We start from the raw sequence: 15,292 nt of genomic DNA, 5'->3' as shown, positions 1-15,292 counted from the left end.
GCATTTATAAATAATACATTCTTTTTCATTATAAATTAGCTTTATTTCTTTTGCATAAAAACATTTCAGAAGATTTATTTTCTATGAATTCCAATTAGGGTAACAGAGAACACCAAAAATGGTTTATAGAAATATCAGGTTTGATAATGCTGAAAACTATTATTCTATACCCTGAATGTTGGTCTTAATTTCCTAAGGAATCCTCCTATGATCAATTTTGTTTTGGAATATAACATGGCTTGACCTAATGAAACAGTACAATTTAATATTATACTCTAGAATTCTAAAACTATGCCAAGTTGGGCTCTCTGGAGGGCTAGGCTTAGAAATCTAATTTTTTTTTAAAGATTTTATTTCTTTATTTGAGAGAGAGAATGAGCAGGGAGGAGAGGCAGAGGGAGAGGGAAAAGTAGGCTCCCTGCTCAGCAGGGAGCCTGCCTTTGGGGCTCTGATCCTGGGATCCCAGGATTGTGAGATAACGACCTGAGCGGAAGGTAGACAACGCTAAACCAAATGAGCCATCCAGATACCCCTAAAAGTCTAATAAGTATACCAGTGCCTCTAGTAGAGCTAAATGAAAACCACTATCTAAAAGGGACAAGTATAACTGCAACATGATTGTGGCCTCAACAAAACTTGTTTTGTTTGGCCTAAAGAATGGGCCTGTGAGTGCGTGTGTGTGTGTGTGTGTGTTTTAATTTACTTGCCATTATCTAATACTAGAGAAAGCTCACACAAAAATCTGGGCTTCAGACTTCTCATTAAAAGAAATACTATATATATATATATATATCCTTCAAAATATAGGATATATATTTTATATATATATATATATCCTTCAATATATAGGATATATATTTTATATATATATATATATATATATCCTTCAATATATAGGATATACACACACACACACACACACACACACACCCTTCAATACTGGCCCTCTGAGGGCACCTGGGTGGCTCAGCAATTGAGCATCTGCCTTTGGCTCAGGTCATGATCCAGGTCCTGGGATAGAGTCCCACATCCAGCTCCCTGCAGGGAGCCTGCTTCTCCCTCTGCCTGTGTCTCTGCGTCTCTGATCTCTCATGAATAAATAAATAAATAAAATCTTAAAAAAAAAAAATACTGGCCCTCTCTTCTCTTACATGACAATCTGCAAGAGCTGAGTTTGCTGCCCGCCTCCCTTTCACTCCTCACCTCCAACTCATAGTTCTCCAACTCATATAACTAGCTTAGCTCCTGTAGGGATTATATAGTTTGATCCATGATGACTGTACCCACAAGTTCATTAGGAGAATGAAGAACAGAGATGATGAAATGAACCCTATTTATTTATGAAACGTGCTGGCTAAAGTTTTATCTCAGCTAGTATTAGAGTAAGTTCACAAGGAGAGAGAGGAAGGAAGAACATATTCAAGTTAATAAGATTCAGGATAGGTAGTATTTTTAATTTATAGAAAATGACCCTCTTTTGTAACAGTGTATTTAAAGAATCATTTGTTAGAGACTCTGTCTTTCTCAGTATAAAAACAAAACCATTACCTTCCAATTTATATGCTTTCTTGAATTCTTGCTGCTTATACAAACACCAAGATAAAATATATTTAGACTAGAATCGCATAGAACATTTTGAGAAATCTGGAACTTAAAACCTGTCGCAGAGTTTAGTTTCGGAGCTTTTATTCCCCCTGTTCTCATTCATTCAGGTCTGAATGTCATGGCCAGGCACATGATAAACCTTAATTCTAGAATTACGCAAAATTCAGATCCCGATTGACTACTAGCCTATTTAACCAATTAAAATGCAAATAAAAGAGACCTTAGACTGTGTCTAAACATTAAGAACTAATATTTGTTTCACCTGTACTGAATTTCCAACAGGTGGGCCACATGAGAGAAAACAAGAGTGAAAGATCTGAGACTTCAGCCTATTTGCAGGCTAGCTTACCATGGTAGAAGGCAGACTCATGGCTGAGAGACCAGGGACGTTTATTAGCTACTCACAATAATAACGTAGGCCAAAGCTAGCATAAACCGAAGCATCAACATTTTTGCTCTCCTTCCCGGAACCCCAGTTCCCAGCAGGCAAGGTCAAAGGGCCAGCTGACACCTGCACAGGCAATGGATTGTGTTACACCAGAAGAAACCTAAGCTTAGAGCACCCCAATCTTGTATCGTGGGTACTAAGCACGCCTGTCTTTAACTCCGGGGGACACCACACTGGACCACACGCAGGCCTGCTCTTTGCTCCGGTGGAAGACACTATCTCTATCTTCCAAGGCTGATCCTTATACAAACATCTTTCAAAAGCAGAAACCAAGGGCAGTCACAGTACCTCCCTGGCACGACCTGCAGAAACTGAGAGACCGCTGGAAAACTGGCTCCCTAGGCCAGATACTGTTCCAAACACAGAACCAAATGAAGAGTCTAACACTACTGTCTATAGCACCGATTTCATACACCCCTTACATAGGCTCAATTACTTAATTAGCATTTTATCTCAAACTTCATCAACCAGACCCTCTGAAAGTATCCATCAAAAACGAATCATTCCCGTTTCTAATTACCTTCTACTTTTAAAAAGGAGGTGCTCCCGTATTGGCAAAGTCACAATTTACAATCCTCATTCTCCTAGGATGATTACTGCGCTTCCTTGGACTTTTTAAAGGTCTCAAACCTGTTAACGCTCGCAATGGGAACTACCTGTCAAAAGTCTCATTGCCCAGTAACAAATGCACCACCAAAGAGAACAGCAACTTCCACATCATCCAGCCGTCGTCTACAAAATACAAGAAAATCCTGCGCCCCCCCCCCAAAACAATCACTCCCTTCTATTTCTCTTTACCCTTTACCGTAGCGAAAGAAAACCTTCCAATGCAAACACACACACACACACACACACACACACACACAACCAAAATACCGTCTCTTGGTTCTTTGTCCCGAGCAGAAGGGAGAGAAATCGGGGAACGCGTTAGAGCCCGAAACCTCCGTGCAGGACAGAAAACAGCATCCGGATCTGCACACGCCTCCCCGCAGAAGAGTCCCCGTCGCTCCGTCCTCACCCACCGCCCACCACCCCCGGCTCCAATAACGTGGGTCCGAACCGGGTGATTCGGGCCGTGCGGACCCGGGACGAAGCTCCGGGGGAGGCAGAGGGCGGAGCAGGTAACCGGATGCAGCGGGCCAAGCAGCCGCGAGCTACACAGCGCAGCCCGCTCCGGCCGAGGTTTTCCAAAGTGCGGAGGAGAACGCGGAGCCGCCGCCGCCGACACGGACCCTCCTCCGCGCCCCTCCCCCGCCGCGCACCCCCGGCGGCGGCGACGCGACAGCAGGTCCGGGGGGGGCCGCTCCTCAGGCTCCTCAGGCTCCCCTCCCCCCGCGCGCCCACCTTGGCCGCCTCTCACCTTGCGTGGCGAACCGCGAAGAGCCGCTGACCGGCGAGCCGGGGGCGGGGACGGGCGGCGGGGTCTCGGCCGAGCCCAGCACGGGCGGGGCAGCATGAGGTGGCGCTGGCAGGAGCGCGGGCGGGGCGGCAGCTGGGGCGCCGGCTCCGGAGCTTCCCCGCACCGGGAAGGCTGCGCCCCGTCCGCCTCGCCAACCGCCTCGGCGCTCGTCGAAGGCGCCCAGCCGGCCCTCGCCTCCCCGCCGTTCTCTCCGGCGCCCCCCGCCCAGCCCGCCCCGGTCCCGGCCCACCTCAGGCCCCGCCCCCGCCCTCCCTCTCCCAGCAACTGAGGCGACGGCGAGGAGCGCGCCGCCCCACGGCCGCGGCGGGAGGCTGGGAGGTGGGAAGGCGCTTGCCCAGCCCCGCCCCCTCCGCAGCCGCGGCCTCTGATTGGGCCTTGCTGTGCGTTGCGCTCCCCTAGGAAGATTCAGGGATCATTTGTTAATGACGGACCGGCTAATCGGTCCGCCTGCGTTAGCCCCGCCCACGGGGGGCGGAGCTCCGCCGCCGGGCGCTCAGCGCGGTTAATTAAGTAACTGGCATCAAAATCCTAGAGAACACAGGCAACACCCTTTTTGAACGCGGCCACAGTAACTTCTTGCAAGATACATCCACGAAGGCAAAAGAAACAAAAGCAAAAATGAACTATTGGGACTTCATCAAGATAAGAAGCTTTTGCACAGCAAAGGATACAGTCAACAAAACTAGAAGACAACCTACAGAATGGGAGAAGATATTCGCAAATGACGTATCAGATAAAGGGCTAGTTTCCAAGATCTATAAAGAACTTATGAAACTCAACAGCAAAGAAACAAACAATCCAATCATGAAATGGGCAAAAGACATGAAGAGAAATCTCACAGAGGAAGACATACACATGGCCGACATGCACGCGAGAAAATGCTCTGCATCCCTCGCCATCAGGGAAATACAAATCAAAACCACAATGAGACACCACCTCACACCCTTGAGAATGGGGAAAATTAACAAGGCAGGAAACCACAAATGTTGGAGAGGATGCGGAGAAAAGGGAACCCTCTTACACTGCTGGTGGGAATGTGAACTGGTGCAGCCACTCTGGAAAACTGTGTGGAGGTTCCTCAAAGAGTTAAAAATAGACCTGCCCTACGACCCAGCAATTGCACTGCTGGGGATTTACCCCAAAGATACAGATGCAATGAAACGCCGGGACACCTGCACCCCGATGTTTATAGCAGCAATGTCCACAATAGCCAAACTGTGGAAGGAGCCTCGGTGTCCATCGAAAGATGAATGGATAAAGAAGATGTGGTTTATGTATACAATGGACTATTCCTCAGCCATTAGAAATGACAAATACCCACCGTTTGCTTCAACATGGATGGAACTGGAGGGTATTATGCTGAGTGGAGTAAGTCAATCGGACAAGGACAAACATATGGTCTGATTCATTTGGGGAATATAAATAATAGTGAAAGGGAATAGAAGGGAAGGGAGAAGAAATGTGTGGGAAATATCAGAAAGGGAGACAGAACATGAAGACTCCTAACTCTGGGAAAGGAACTAGGGGAGGTGGAAAGGGAGGAGGGCGGGGGGTGGGGGGGACTGGGTGATGGGCACTGAGGGGGGCACTTGACGGGATGAGCACTGGGTGTTACTCTATATCTTGGCAAATTGAACACCAATAAAAAATAAATTTATTAAAACAACAAATGTTCATTGCAGCATTATTCATAATAACTAAAATAAATGGAAATAATCCCAATGTCCATGAACTGATGAGTGCATAAACAAGATATGGCTTGTCTATACAATGTAATATTACTCAGCCATAAAAAAGGATGAAATGCTGATACAAACCTCAACATAGATGAACCCTGAGAACATATGCTAAGTGAAAGAAGCCCACATATTGTGTGATTCCATTTATATGAAATGTCCAGAAACTAGATTCGTCATTGCTTAGGGCTGGGAATGGGCAATGGAAGATTGTCAGGTAATGACTACGGGATACAGGATTTCTGTTTAGGGTGATGAAAATTTGTAAAATTGATTATGGCGATGGATGCATAACTCTGTGAATATGCCAAAAGTCATTGAACTATATACTGAATTATATGATATGTGAATTATATCTCAATAAAGCTGTTACAAAAAAAAATTAAGTAACTTGCTTGCAGAAGTCTCGTTTTCCTGCAGAGGATCGGGGTCCCCGTAGGTAGGGTGAATACGGCGGAGGGTCAAAGGATGACCAAGTGGAGACTGTGAAGAGCTAGCAAGCGAGGAATTTTATAGGTGGAGAAACGTGTGGATGGGACATCGTGGGGGCAGCGTGGGCTTGCCACCTGAGTTCGCTCCTCGCTCTCATGAATGATGGAACCTGATGCGGAAGGACTGATGTTCTCTTGAGCCTTGGAAGTGTTTAAATAATTCCACCACCACCACCAGTGGGGGAAAAAAAAGGTGAAATCGATTTTTAAAGTCGGCGATTTACTTTTTAAACGAGGAGAGATAGTTCTGTCTCCGAGAGACTAATAGGTTAAGATTGTCAGAAAGTTTTCTTTATTGCATAAATAGGACAGCAGTTGGAGAAACGAATGAATTGTCAGGCCTTAAGGATGTCCAAGTAATTCCTTCAATGACTTTTTCCATCCCCCAACCCCCCCTCACCCTCATCCCACCCCCCACCCCCCACCCCCCCTCGCAAGGTGCACATGCTTCCAGGTAGAAGGTACACACGTGTTACGTGTTTTTCATAATAGGTTTGATCTGGTTGGTAGTGAAATGAAACAGGCCCAGCAATGGTGGGTGGAGGCAAGCGCTCTGGGATGCGCTCTCAGACAAGGCAGCACAGCTGGGGAAGTCGCGCCCAAAGGGAGTACCTGGGAGCTTTTTTTTTTTTTTTTTTTTTAAGATTTCTTCTATTTATTCATGAGAGAGAGAGAGGCGCAGAGACACAGGCAGAGGGAGAAGCAGGCTCCAAGCACGGAGCGCGACCTGGGACTCCATCCCCGGTCTTCAGGATCATGCCCGGGGTCTCCAGGATCACCGACCCCCCCACCCCACCCCGGGCCTCCAAGATCAACCCCTGGGTCTCCAGGATCATACCCGGAGTCTCCAGGATCATGCCTGGGGTCTCCAGGATCACATACACCCCCACACCCCCACCCCTGTCTCCAGGATCACCCCCTGGGTCTCCAGGATCACGCCCTGTGGAAGGCAGCGCTAAACTGCTGAGCCACCGGGGCTGCCCACAGGCGAGCTTTTTAAGGGGAGGGGTAAGAGGCTGTGTCCCAATGGGGTGATAGGTATTAGGGCCTGTTACTGGGGGGGGAATGGGTATGGGGCGAGAACTGCTTATGCCCTTATATGGGGGTTTGGATAAGGTGTGGTTCCAGTTTCCTGCATAGGTCCTGTTTTCCCGAGAGGATGTGTCCTCGGAGGGTCTGCTGGTGGCAGGAAAATCCCGAGGCGAGGGTGACAAGACGGAGGGTCCACCGCCACTTTGTTGGTGCCTCCCAATGCCCCTTGATCCCGCCAGCCCAACAGTTTTCACTCAAATGGCCAGACTTGGGGGTGCCGGGCTGGCTCAGTCGGTGGAGCATGTGACTCTTGATCTCTGGATTGTGAGTTCAATCCCCATGTTGAGTGTAGAGACTACTTAAAAATAAAAACAAAACCCAAACTTTTAAGGAGCTTGAAGTATAGAAACGGGGTGGGGAAACAAGACTTTTGTACACACGTGTAAAAAAAATTCTATGGAAGTGGCATTTTTAAGTAACAAATGAAGTAGTGCTGGACCTTTGAGGAAAGTGGAATTGAGGGTGGGGGGGTCAGAAAAAGCCTTGTTAAAATTGAAATGATCCTGGAAGAAAAAATGGCAACGAGGAAGGGCAAACTCTAGGCAACCTGGCCCTTCCTTACCTTTTCCAAGTTATTCCTTTCCTACCAGCTTTTCCCAAACATATTAGTATTCCTTTGACCTCATGGACCCCCTGAGATAGCATTAGAAAACTTGAGGAGTTCCCAGACCACATTTGGAAGACCACTGAGCCAGCCCATGACTAGCAGGAAGAAGACTTCATGAAAGCTCGCTGAACAGATTCATTTATTAAATAATTATGTACTTATTTAGTGACTTATAATTTTTACAACCCTTTCCATGTGACTGTCCATAGTATTATTTCTTTTTGAATTAAGCAATTATGGAGGTTTGGAATGAAGACTAATATACTCCCACATATACTCCCACCTGGCTCTAACACTCCTCCTCGTGGTCACCACGGTAGCAGTTTGTGGCATGTATATACTTTTTCTGTTCATGTGTATTCACATATACATGTATACTGGGGGTTTTGTGTGTCTTCATACATACATGTACATTGGGGGTTTCATGCATATTCATATATACATGAATATTTGGGATTTCGGGTTTCTCACTCCCCTCCCTTACACAAACACACGTGAATAAGATTGTGCTGTGTAGATTGTTTCTATAACTTGCTTTTTTTTACTTTACAGTCTGAAGATCATTTCAAATTTTTACACATAAATGTACTTCATTCCTGATAACAACCACGTAATAGAGTAACAGCTCTGTGATGTGAACATTTGTTTTTTAGAGGGAGGAAGGAAAGGAAAACCAATTTTTTTTCTTGTTTCCATAGGGATGATCAGTGGTACCAACAACTTTCATTAAATGGTTCACCTATTTCTTCCCAATTTGAAATGCTACCTGTAGCTGTTATCAGATTTCCATATATGCATGGATCTGCTTCAGATACTGTTTAATTAATTGATTTGTCTCTTTCTGACATTCTTTTGATTTCTATATCTCTATGTCTTGCTATCTAAGTGTAAGTCTACTTTCCCTTTTATTTCTCGTTTCAAATTGTTTAGAATATTCTTATATATTTACTATTCTATATATTTTTTTCATAAGGAAACAAAATATCTTTATTGCCTTCCATAATATATTTAGAGATTTGCTTCTCAGAAGCAATTTGAATAGGAATACAAGTACTTTTTTTTTTTGCACGATCATATATATTCTAGTCAGAATCTATAATGTAAACTTTAAACAGAGAAATACCGCATCACTATCCATGTATATTTTGTGATCAGTTTGTCAAGTTCTTTAAAAAAAATCTAATGGTGACTTGTAAAAATGAAATTAAGTATTTTTGAACAGGAAACACATGGGTCTGATGCAAAATTCAAAGTGTATGTGGGCACGCTGGAAAATAGTCAAAGCAGACAGCACGTAGATGCTAATGGCTACTAGAAAATGAATTTATGATCCTTATGTTCTTAGTTTAACGATTAATTCCGTCTTTGGTCTGTACCTCTATTTATCTCTTATTTTTGTTATAGTTAATGGTATATATAATTGTATCTCTCCCCAACTGAAATGTGAACTTCCTGGGGACAGTATTGTGTTCACTTCTCTTTGCAGCTTGGTGTCAAGAATACAGCCCAAAATTTGGGATACCATTAAGGAGAGAGAAAAAGCTGATTTTGATAAAGAAGAAGGTGACCTATATTGAGACTGGGATCTAGCAGGAGTAGACACTGAAAACTGAAAATATCATCACTTAAAATATATAAACAAGCATCTGCCTCCTAAAAGGAGACACTTGATATATGTGGAGGCAAACCATCCCTGAGTTCCAGGTAAACCTAACTCTGCTTTAGTTGTGCAAATGCAAAATAACCTTTTTGGAATGGAGCTGTGGTCTAGGAGCTAAAGTACTCTTCGTAGTTCTATGACATTTGTCTTCATGCTAGAAAGAACTGTGTATCTGAATATTATGTTTCCTCTAAATCCTCATTCAGAGAAATGTTTGCTTCCTAGATTCCAACCATCCTGTGTAATTACATCTGCATATTCTTGGGCCATATCTGTAGTTACACCATTTATACTCTTAGTTGCCTACGGGAAATTAAAAGACCCTGAAGATTGCTGAAATAATATGTAAGCCTGGTCATCTCTTCATGGAACTGTGCTGATTTTGGTGCTATTTGACGCTGATTGGCCTGTTGATAGCACATGGTTTTATTCAAGATGGACTATCCTGGACTCTAACGACACTAGTGATATTGGGTGGCTGTATTCTTGTATACCACAATACATAGCATGCTGAAAACACATGAAATATTTCTTGAGAAGATTAAATATGGCACACCTAGGTGGGCTCAGCAGTTGAGCATCTGTCTTCTGCCAAGGGTGGGATCCTGGAGTCCCGGGATTGAGTCCCACATCAGGCTCCCTGCATAGAGCCTGCTTCTCCCTCTGCCTATGTCTCTCTGCCCCTCTCTCTCTCTCTCTCTCTCTGTCTCTCATGATTAAATAAATAAGATATTAAAAGAAAGTTCTACTACCTTCAGAAGAATCCCAATCCTAATTCCTCCAAACATACTTTATTTAATCTTTTTTAAAAGATTTTATTTATTTATTCATGAGAGACACAGAGAGAAAGAGGCAGAGACACAGAGAGAGAAGCATGGAGCTCCCTGCATGGAGCCTGATGTGGGACTCCTCCCTGGAACTCCAGGATCATGTTCTGGGTGCAAAGGCAGACGCTAAACTGCTGAGCCACCCAGGCATCCCAGTAGTAGAATTTCTAGTCTGCTGGGAAGAATTCTATCCACAGAGAAGAAACAGGAATATAGGATATCGAGGAAGGAAAGCCGAATTCTACTCTGAACTGCAAATAATTAATATCTACACCCCAGGACTGTTGGACTGGAGCTGGCTTGTTGTGTTATGTTGGTTCTTGGCTGGCAAAAACTGATTACCAAGTTTTCAAGAATCTTCCAAGCTGGTTGTTAGACTATTAGTAGCTTAAAATTGGCCCTGGTGGAAGTATTTATACTATGGAAATCTATCAGATAGAAGCAAACGTCGCAATGGGCTTTTTCTAGCAGGTAGAAGCAAACACTGAAATGGGCCTCTCTCCCCCTAGAGAGCTAGTTGTTAATCATCTACAGGCACATTACTGACTCTAGCTAAAAGAGTCAAACACAGTCCTCATTTGCCTGGGACAGTCTCATTAGACTGCAGTTTTCCTGATGTAGGTATTAATAGCTCCGCTTTCACTGCTGAAAGTGTCTACTTTGCACAATATATGTTTGGTTATTCTAGCTCAAGGGCACTCTTATGGAGCAGTAAACTGTCCTCTGGCTTGTGGTCAGGCTCAGGGACTCCTTAGTATAAGACCCCAGTTGAGATTTGGACCTACAGAGTTTGAGAAACACCACATTCAACTATCCTCTTGTTTAATATCTTTAATTCATTCTCCTAAATACAGTGTTAATTAAAAATCCATTTTCAAAAAAATAATTTTCACTAATTTTAATGGGAAGAATTATGATGCCTTAAATCCCAGCCCAAGATCTTATATAATTTTTGCAGAAAAATATAACAACTAAATAATACAAATGTGTCTAAGTAACAAGTGATAATTTGAAAATAAACAAACATGATTTGCATGTAAAACCTAATGTAATGAAGGTTAACTGTATTTGCCAAAGATGAATTAAAGACCTGGTGGTGGGTGGAGGAGGAGGAAGGGGGGGAATCTAATGGACTTTCAGCCAGACATTCTGGGTCAGAGTGAGACACACTTGATAACTTTCTCTTTCTTGAGACTACAACCAGAAGCAGCTTCTTTTGTGGGCATGATCAATTTCCCAAAATATATGACTGATTCAGAATTTTTCTTTATCTTCTCATAATTTGCAAAAACTTTATATACAATATGATGAACTCTCCTTTTAAAACATTCAAAGTATCTTATTTTTTCTCCCTTTTCATTCTGTTTATCACACCCATCTTTTTTGAATAGCTAGGTTTCTCATTCTTCTTTCTGTACCATTTCCTTTCCACCAATACTTGAGCTTTTGGAGGCTCATACTATTTTGTACTTGCGATGCTCTTAAAAATAAAGTCACAATACAAAAAAAACCCCTTGGGATCCCTGGGTGGCGCAGCGGTTTGGCGCCTGCCTTTGGCCCAGGGCGCGATCCTGGAGACCCGGGATCGAATCCCACGTCGGGCTCCCGGTGCATGGAGCCTGCTTCTCCCTCTGCCTGTGTCTCTGCCTCTCTCTCTCTCTGTGACTGTCATAAATAAATTAAAAAAAATTAAAAAAAAAAACCCTTTAGGACAAAATGAATGCTAACCAGAAAATCACTTCAAACACACTGAAGAATTCCTCTCACTTAATGCGTGTGAAAAACAGACACAGTACAAGTTAAACATAGCACACACTTAGGATCTGTTCCATATGATACTCTTTACCTAGAAATTGTGTCAAGTGAATTGGCAAGTGAGTCTTTGTCTAAAATGATAATATCAAAATACTGCTGCTTATAGAATATTTGTTTAATGTTTTTGAGTGAAAATATGCTATACTGGAAAAATGACTTGTCAGAAAAGTGACATTATGGTTATCGTGGTGTAAAGTTGTAAACTGAATTGACACTATGGGTCAAGAATGATAAATACAAAACATTTAGCCTGATGTGTTAAAATTCCATCCTGAAATCATTAAGCATTTAGGAAAGTCTTATCAAATGTTCCAGCCAAGTCTTAGCTGCCATCATTGGGAATGGAAGGAAGTGTGCATGCGCACACTTGAAATGGAGCAAGAGGAGAGAAGAGGGGGCGGCTATGTAGAATACAAGGGAACAAAAAAAAAAAAGGAATACAAGGGAACTAGCCATCCTTAACACCTCTAAAGAGAAGCTGAACAAGTCAGATATAAAAGACTAAGAGTTAGATGGAATCAAACTTTTCAAAGACCACATGGAAAGCTGGAAGACAGTGGTGAAGAGCCTTTAAAATCTGTATCTTTGGGATTTACCCCAAAAATACAGATGCAATGAAACGCCGGGACACCTGCACCCCGATGTTTATAGCAGCAATGTCCACAATAGCCAAACTGTGGAAGGAGCCTCGGTGTCCATCGAAAGATGAATGGATAAAGAAGATGTGGTTTATGTATACAATGGAATATTACTCAGCCATTAGAAATGACAAATACCCACCATTTGCTTCGACTTGGATGGAACTGGAGGGTATTATGCTGAGTGAAGTAAGTCAATCAGAGAAGGACAAACATTATATGGTCTCATTCATTTGGGGAATATAAATAATAGTGAAAGGGAACAGAAGGGAAGGGAGAAGAAATGGGTAGGAAATATCAGAAAGGGAGACAGAACTTGAGAGACTCCTAACTCTGGGAAACAAACTAGGGGTGGTGGAAGGGGAGGAGGGCAGGGGGTGGGGGTGAATAGGTGACACGCACTGAGGGGGACACTTGATGGGATGAACACTGGGTGTTATTCTGTATGTTGGCAAATTGAACACCAATAAAAAATAAATTTATTATTAAAAAAACAAGAACAAAACCAAAACCAAAAACCCTTTCATCTTGTGTACCCGAAAGCTTAGCTGTTCTATGAAACAAGGTTCTGAGTTTCGAAAAATGTGACCTTCCATTCATGCTCTGAAATGTTCGGAGGCATGTAAATTAGCTAGCTGTAGACATGCACAATGTTTGGCAAATTTAACAGGCTCCTTTCAAAGCGGGGGACATTTCGTCCCCCTATCTTCTTATAATGAGTAGCCAGGGGAGGCAATCGGGGGGAAGGAGGAGGACTGTTGGTTTTGCTTTTATCCAACGATCTCTGAAAACTGTTAAGCAAATACTGTATATCACACATTATCCAGTATGTGTGAAAGTTACTTTGATTTGTTTTTGATATGCAAAACTATAAAACAGCATTATCTTAGTTACTAGGAGAATAGCTCTGTGTGTCTCTGTGGATGTGTGTGCATGTCTGTGGATGTTCGTGTGCATGTCTGCGCATATGTATGTGTATATATGTCTCCGTGTAGGCATGTGTATATTTTTTTTCAAAAATGAAATATTTATTACCGCATTTTGTGACTTAACACCTTTTTTTTTACGTAACGTCACAGTCCTCATACAAGTATGTTAATGTAAATTTGACAAAGCTTAAAGGTAACAGCATTTTCTTCTAGTGAGGAACACGTGCTGAGAAAAGAATTCATGGATATACAATACCAATTCCACAGCAGATCTGATACTAGCAAAAACATTCTTTTTTTTTTTCAATTGAGGTAAACACATAGAATATCTAACATGAAACAATCAATAGGCCAAACTCTGTACGAAGTTTGTTACAATATTCTCTTGCTCCTTTTTCTCCTCCAAGCTTTGAGTTCCTGATAAAGTCCTAGTTGTGGTGCTATGACCATTAATAACTTTCTTGTGTTGAGGAAAGATGCCCAACTTGAGATTGTTTTGTCCACAGCCAAGGCTTAGAACTCTTGGAAGAAGCTCCTGCTCCATCTTTAAATCTTCACTGGCAAGCTCTTTGAAGAAGAGTCCCCCAAAATAATAAGAAGAATTGGCTTATGAAGCACAAACTATAAAGATCTGTTGGAAACTAAAGGACACATTTCTGGAGGAACAAAGGCCGGGCATGAAAACACATTCTGGAAGCTGGAGTCCAAGGGATGAGGTTCAGCCAGACATTCACCATGGTCTCCGGCGTGCTTCTTTTCTCATTTGCCCAACAGGTTTAAAATAGACCACAGTCTCTCCTGGATAGTGAATTCACTGATGAACCAAAACAGTCACTCTTTTGGGAACAACACACATAGTGTGGAAAACAAGGATATATTTTTTTTTCTCTTCTAAAACTATTTGAGGCAACGTAACAGAGTGATCAACAGAAATGTACAAGATTTAACTTAGTTCCTATATTTATACTACAGTAGTTATAACTCTCGGAGTCTTTTTCCAGAGGATCTTTACATGGACAGAATCGTCTCAGTGAGCCCATGGTTTCACATTTGTGTTCTGGTCTCCTTGGTCCTCTGTTGCTTGATGAAAAATTACAAAAGTAAAAAATAATCACAGCTGTCTGGATTTCATATGAAGTGTCAACATCTGGTCAAAGTTCAGAAGGTCCTAAAATAGTTTTTGTGTGTGTTTCCTTTTTCCTTGAGTTCCCTTATACTACTGGGCATGAATGTCCATGACCTGTCCACCAACATTGAGATCTACAGAATTTAACACTGTGGGACTCTGTGCTGACATAGTCATTCCAGGGTGGGTAGGGGGTCCTCTGTGCATCATCATGGCTGGGTGGTGGGGATGACTTGGCAAATATGAATGCATTGGGGGTCCATGTCTTAATTGAGTAGGGTGTGCGGTCAGCTGGGGAGGAGGGTAACTTGGCTGTGCCATACTCATTCCCATAGGACCACCCTGAGAAACGTAGTCTCCTGGCATGCTCTGCAAACCTGCAGGCCGGATTCCCATGTGTTGCTGACCATCCAACACAAAGCTCCCCATGGGCTGACCCTCTGGACTATATGCAGCTCCTTGGCTCACTGCTTGATTTGACTGGTCAATCATGGGCTGTACTCTTCTTCTTCTGGCATTAATAAACCAGTTGTTTACTTGGAGAATTGTAAGTCCTGTGTCTTGCACTGTTTCTTCTGCTCTTTGGAAGGGTACGGATGCTCTCCCAAAACTTGCATGGCTCCTTGTCATCACAAACCAGATTCTTGGGGCACCTGGTGGCTCAGTCAGTTAAGTGTCTGACTCTTGATTTCGGCTCAGGTCCTGGTCTCAGTGTTGTGAGATGGAGTCCTGTGTTGGTTCCATGCTGGGAGTCAGCATGTGTATATGTTTGTGTGTATGCATTTGTGTATGGGTGTGTCTGTGTGAGTGTGTGCATATCTGTGTGTGCACATGCATGCTCACAAGTATATGTGTGCATGCATGCCTGTGTGCATATGTGTGCATGCATGTATGCATG

The 15,292-nt window shown here is 43.2% G+C and overlaps 2 protein-coding genes across 3 annotated transcripts in view; one reads left to right on the top strand and one right to left on the bottom strand.

Annotated features, from left to right (window-relative positions):
* The window catches only part of LOC140599793 (adenylate cyclase type 1-like), a 531,081-nt gene extending 516,136 nt beyond the window's left edge, over nucleotides 1-14,945 (top strand). Inside the window, exons 3-4 of one of the 2 annotated variants that reach the window (XR_012002788.1) lie at nucleotides 8,886-9,103; nucleotides 13,775-14,945. The gene's annotated coding sequence lies outside the window, so the exon portion shown is untranslated. Of the gene's footprint in view, nucleotides 1-8,885; nucleotides 9,404-13,774 lie in introns of those variants that run through there. The other variant, XR_012002780.1, reaches the window with a different exon arrangement.
* The window catches only part of LOC140599530 (uncharacterized), a 263,170-nt gene that overhangs the window by 221,193 nt on the left and 26,685 nt on the right, over nucleotides 1-15,292 (bottom strand). The window contains exon 3 of the mRNA XM_072762686.1: nucleotides 3,414-3,868. Within this exon, the coding sequence (XP_072618787.1) occupies nucleotides 3,414-3,868 (455 nt within the window). The remainder of the gene's footprint in view (nucleotides 1-3,413; nucleotides 3,869-15,292) is intronic.

Source organism: Vulpes vulpes, chromosome 7, assembly GCF_048418805.1.
Source record: "Vulpes vulpes isolate BD-2025 chromosome 7, VulVul3, whole genome shotgun sequence".
Classification (NCBI taxonomy): domain Eukaryota; kingdom Metazoa; phylum Chordata; class Mammalia; order Carnivora; family Canidae; genus Vulpes; species Vulpes vulpes.
Note: the sequence above shows the minus strand (reverse complement) of the source record. Positions and strands in the feature narration are given on the sequence as shown.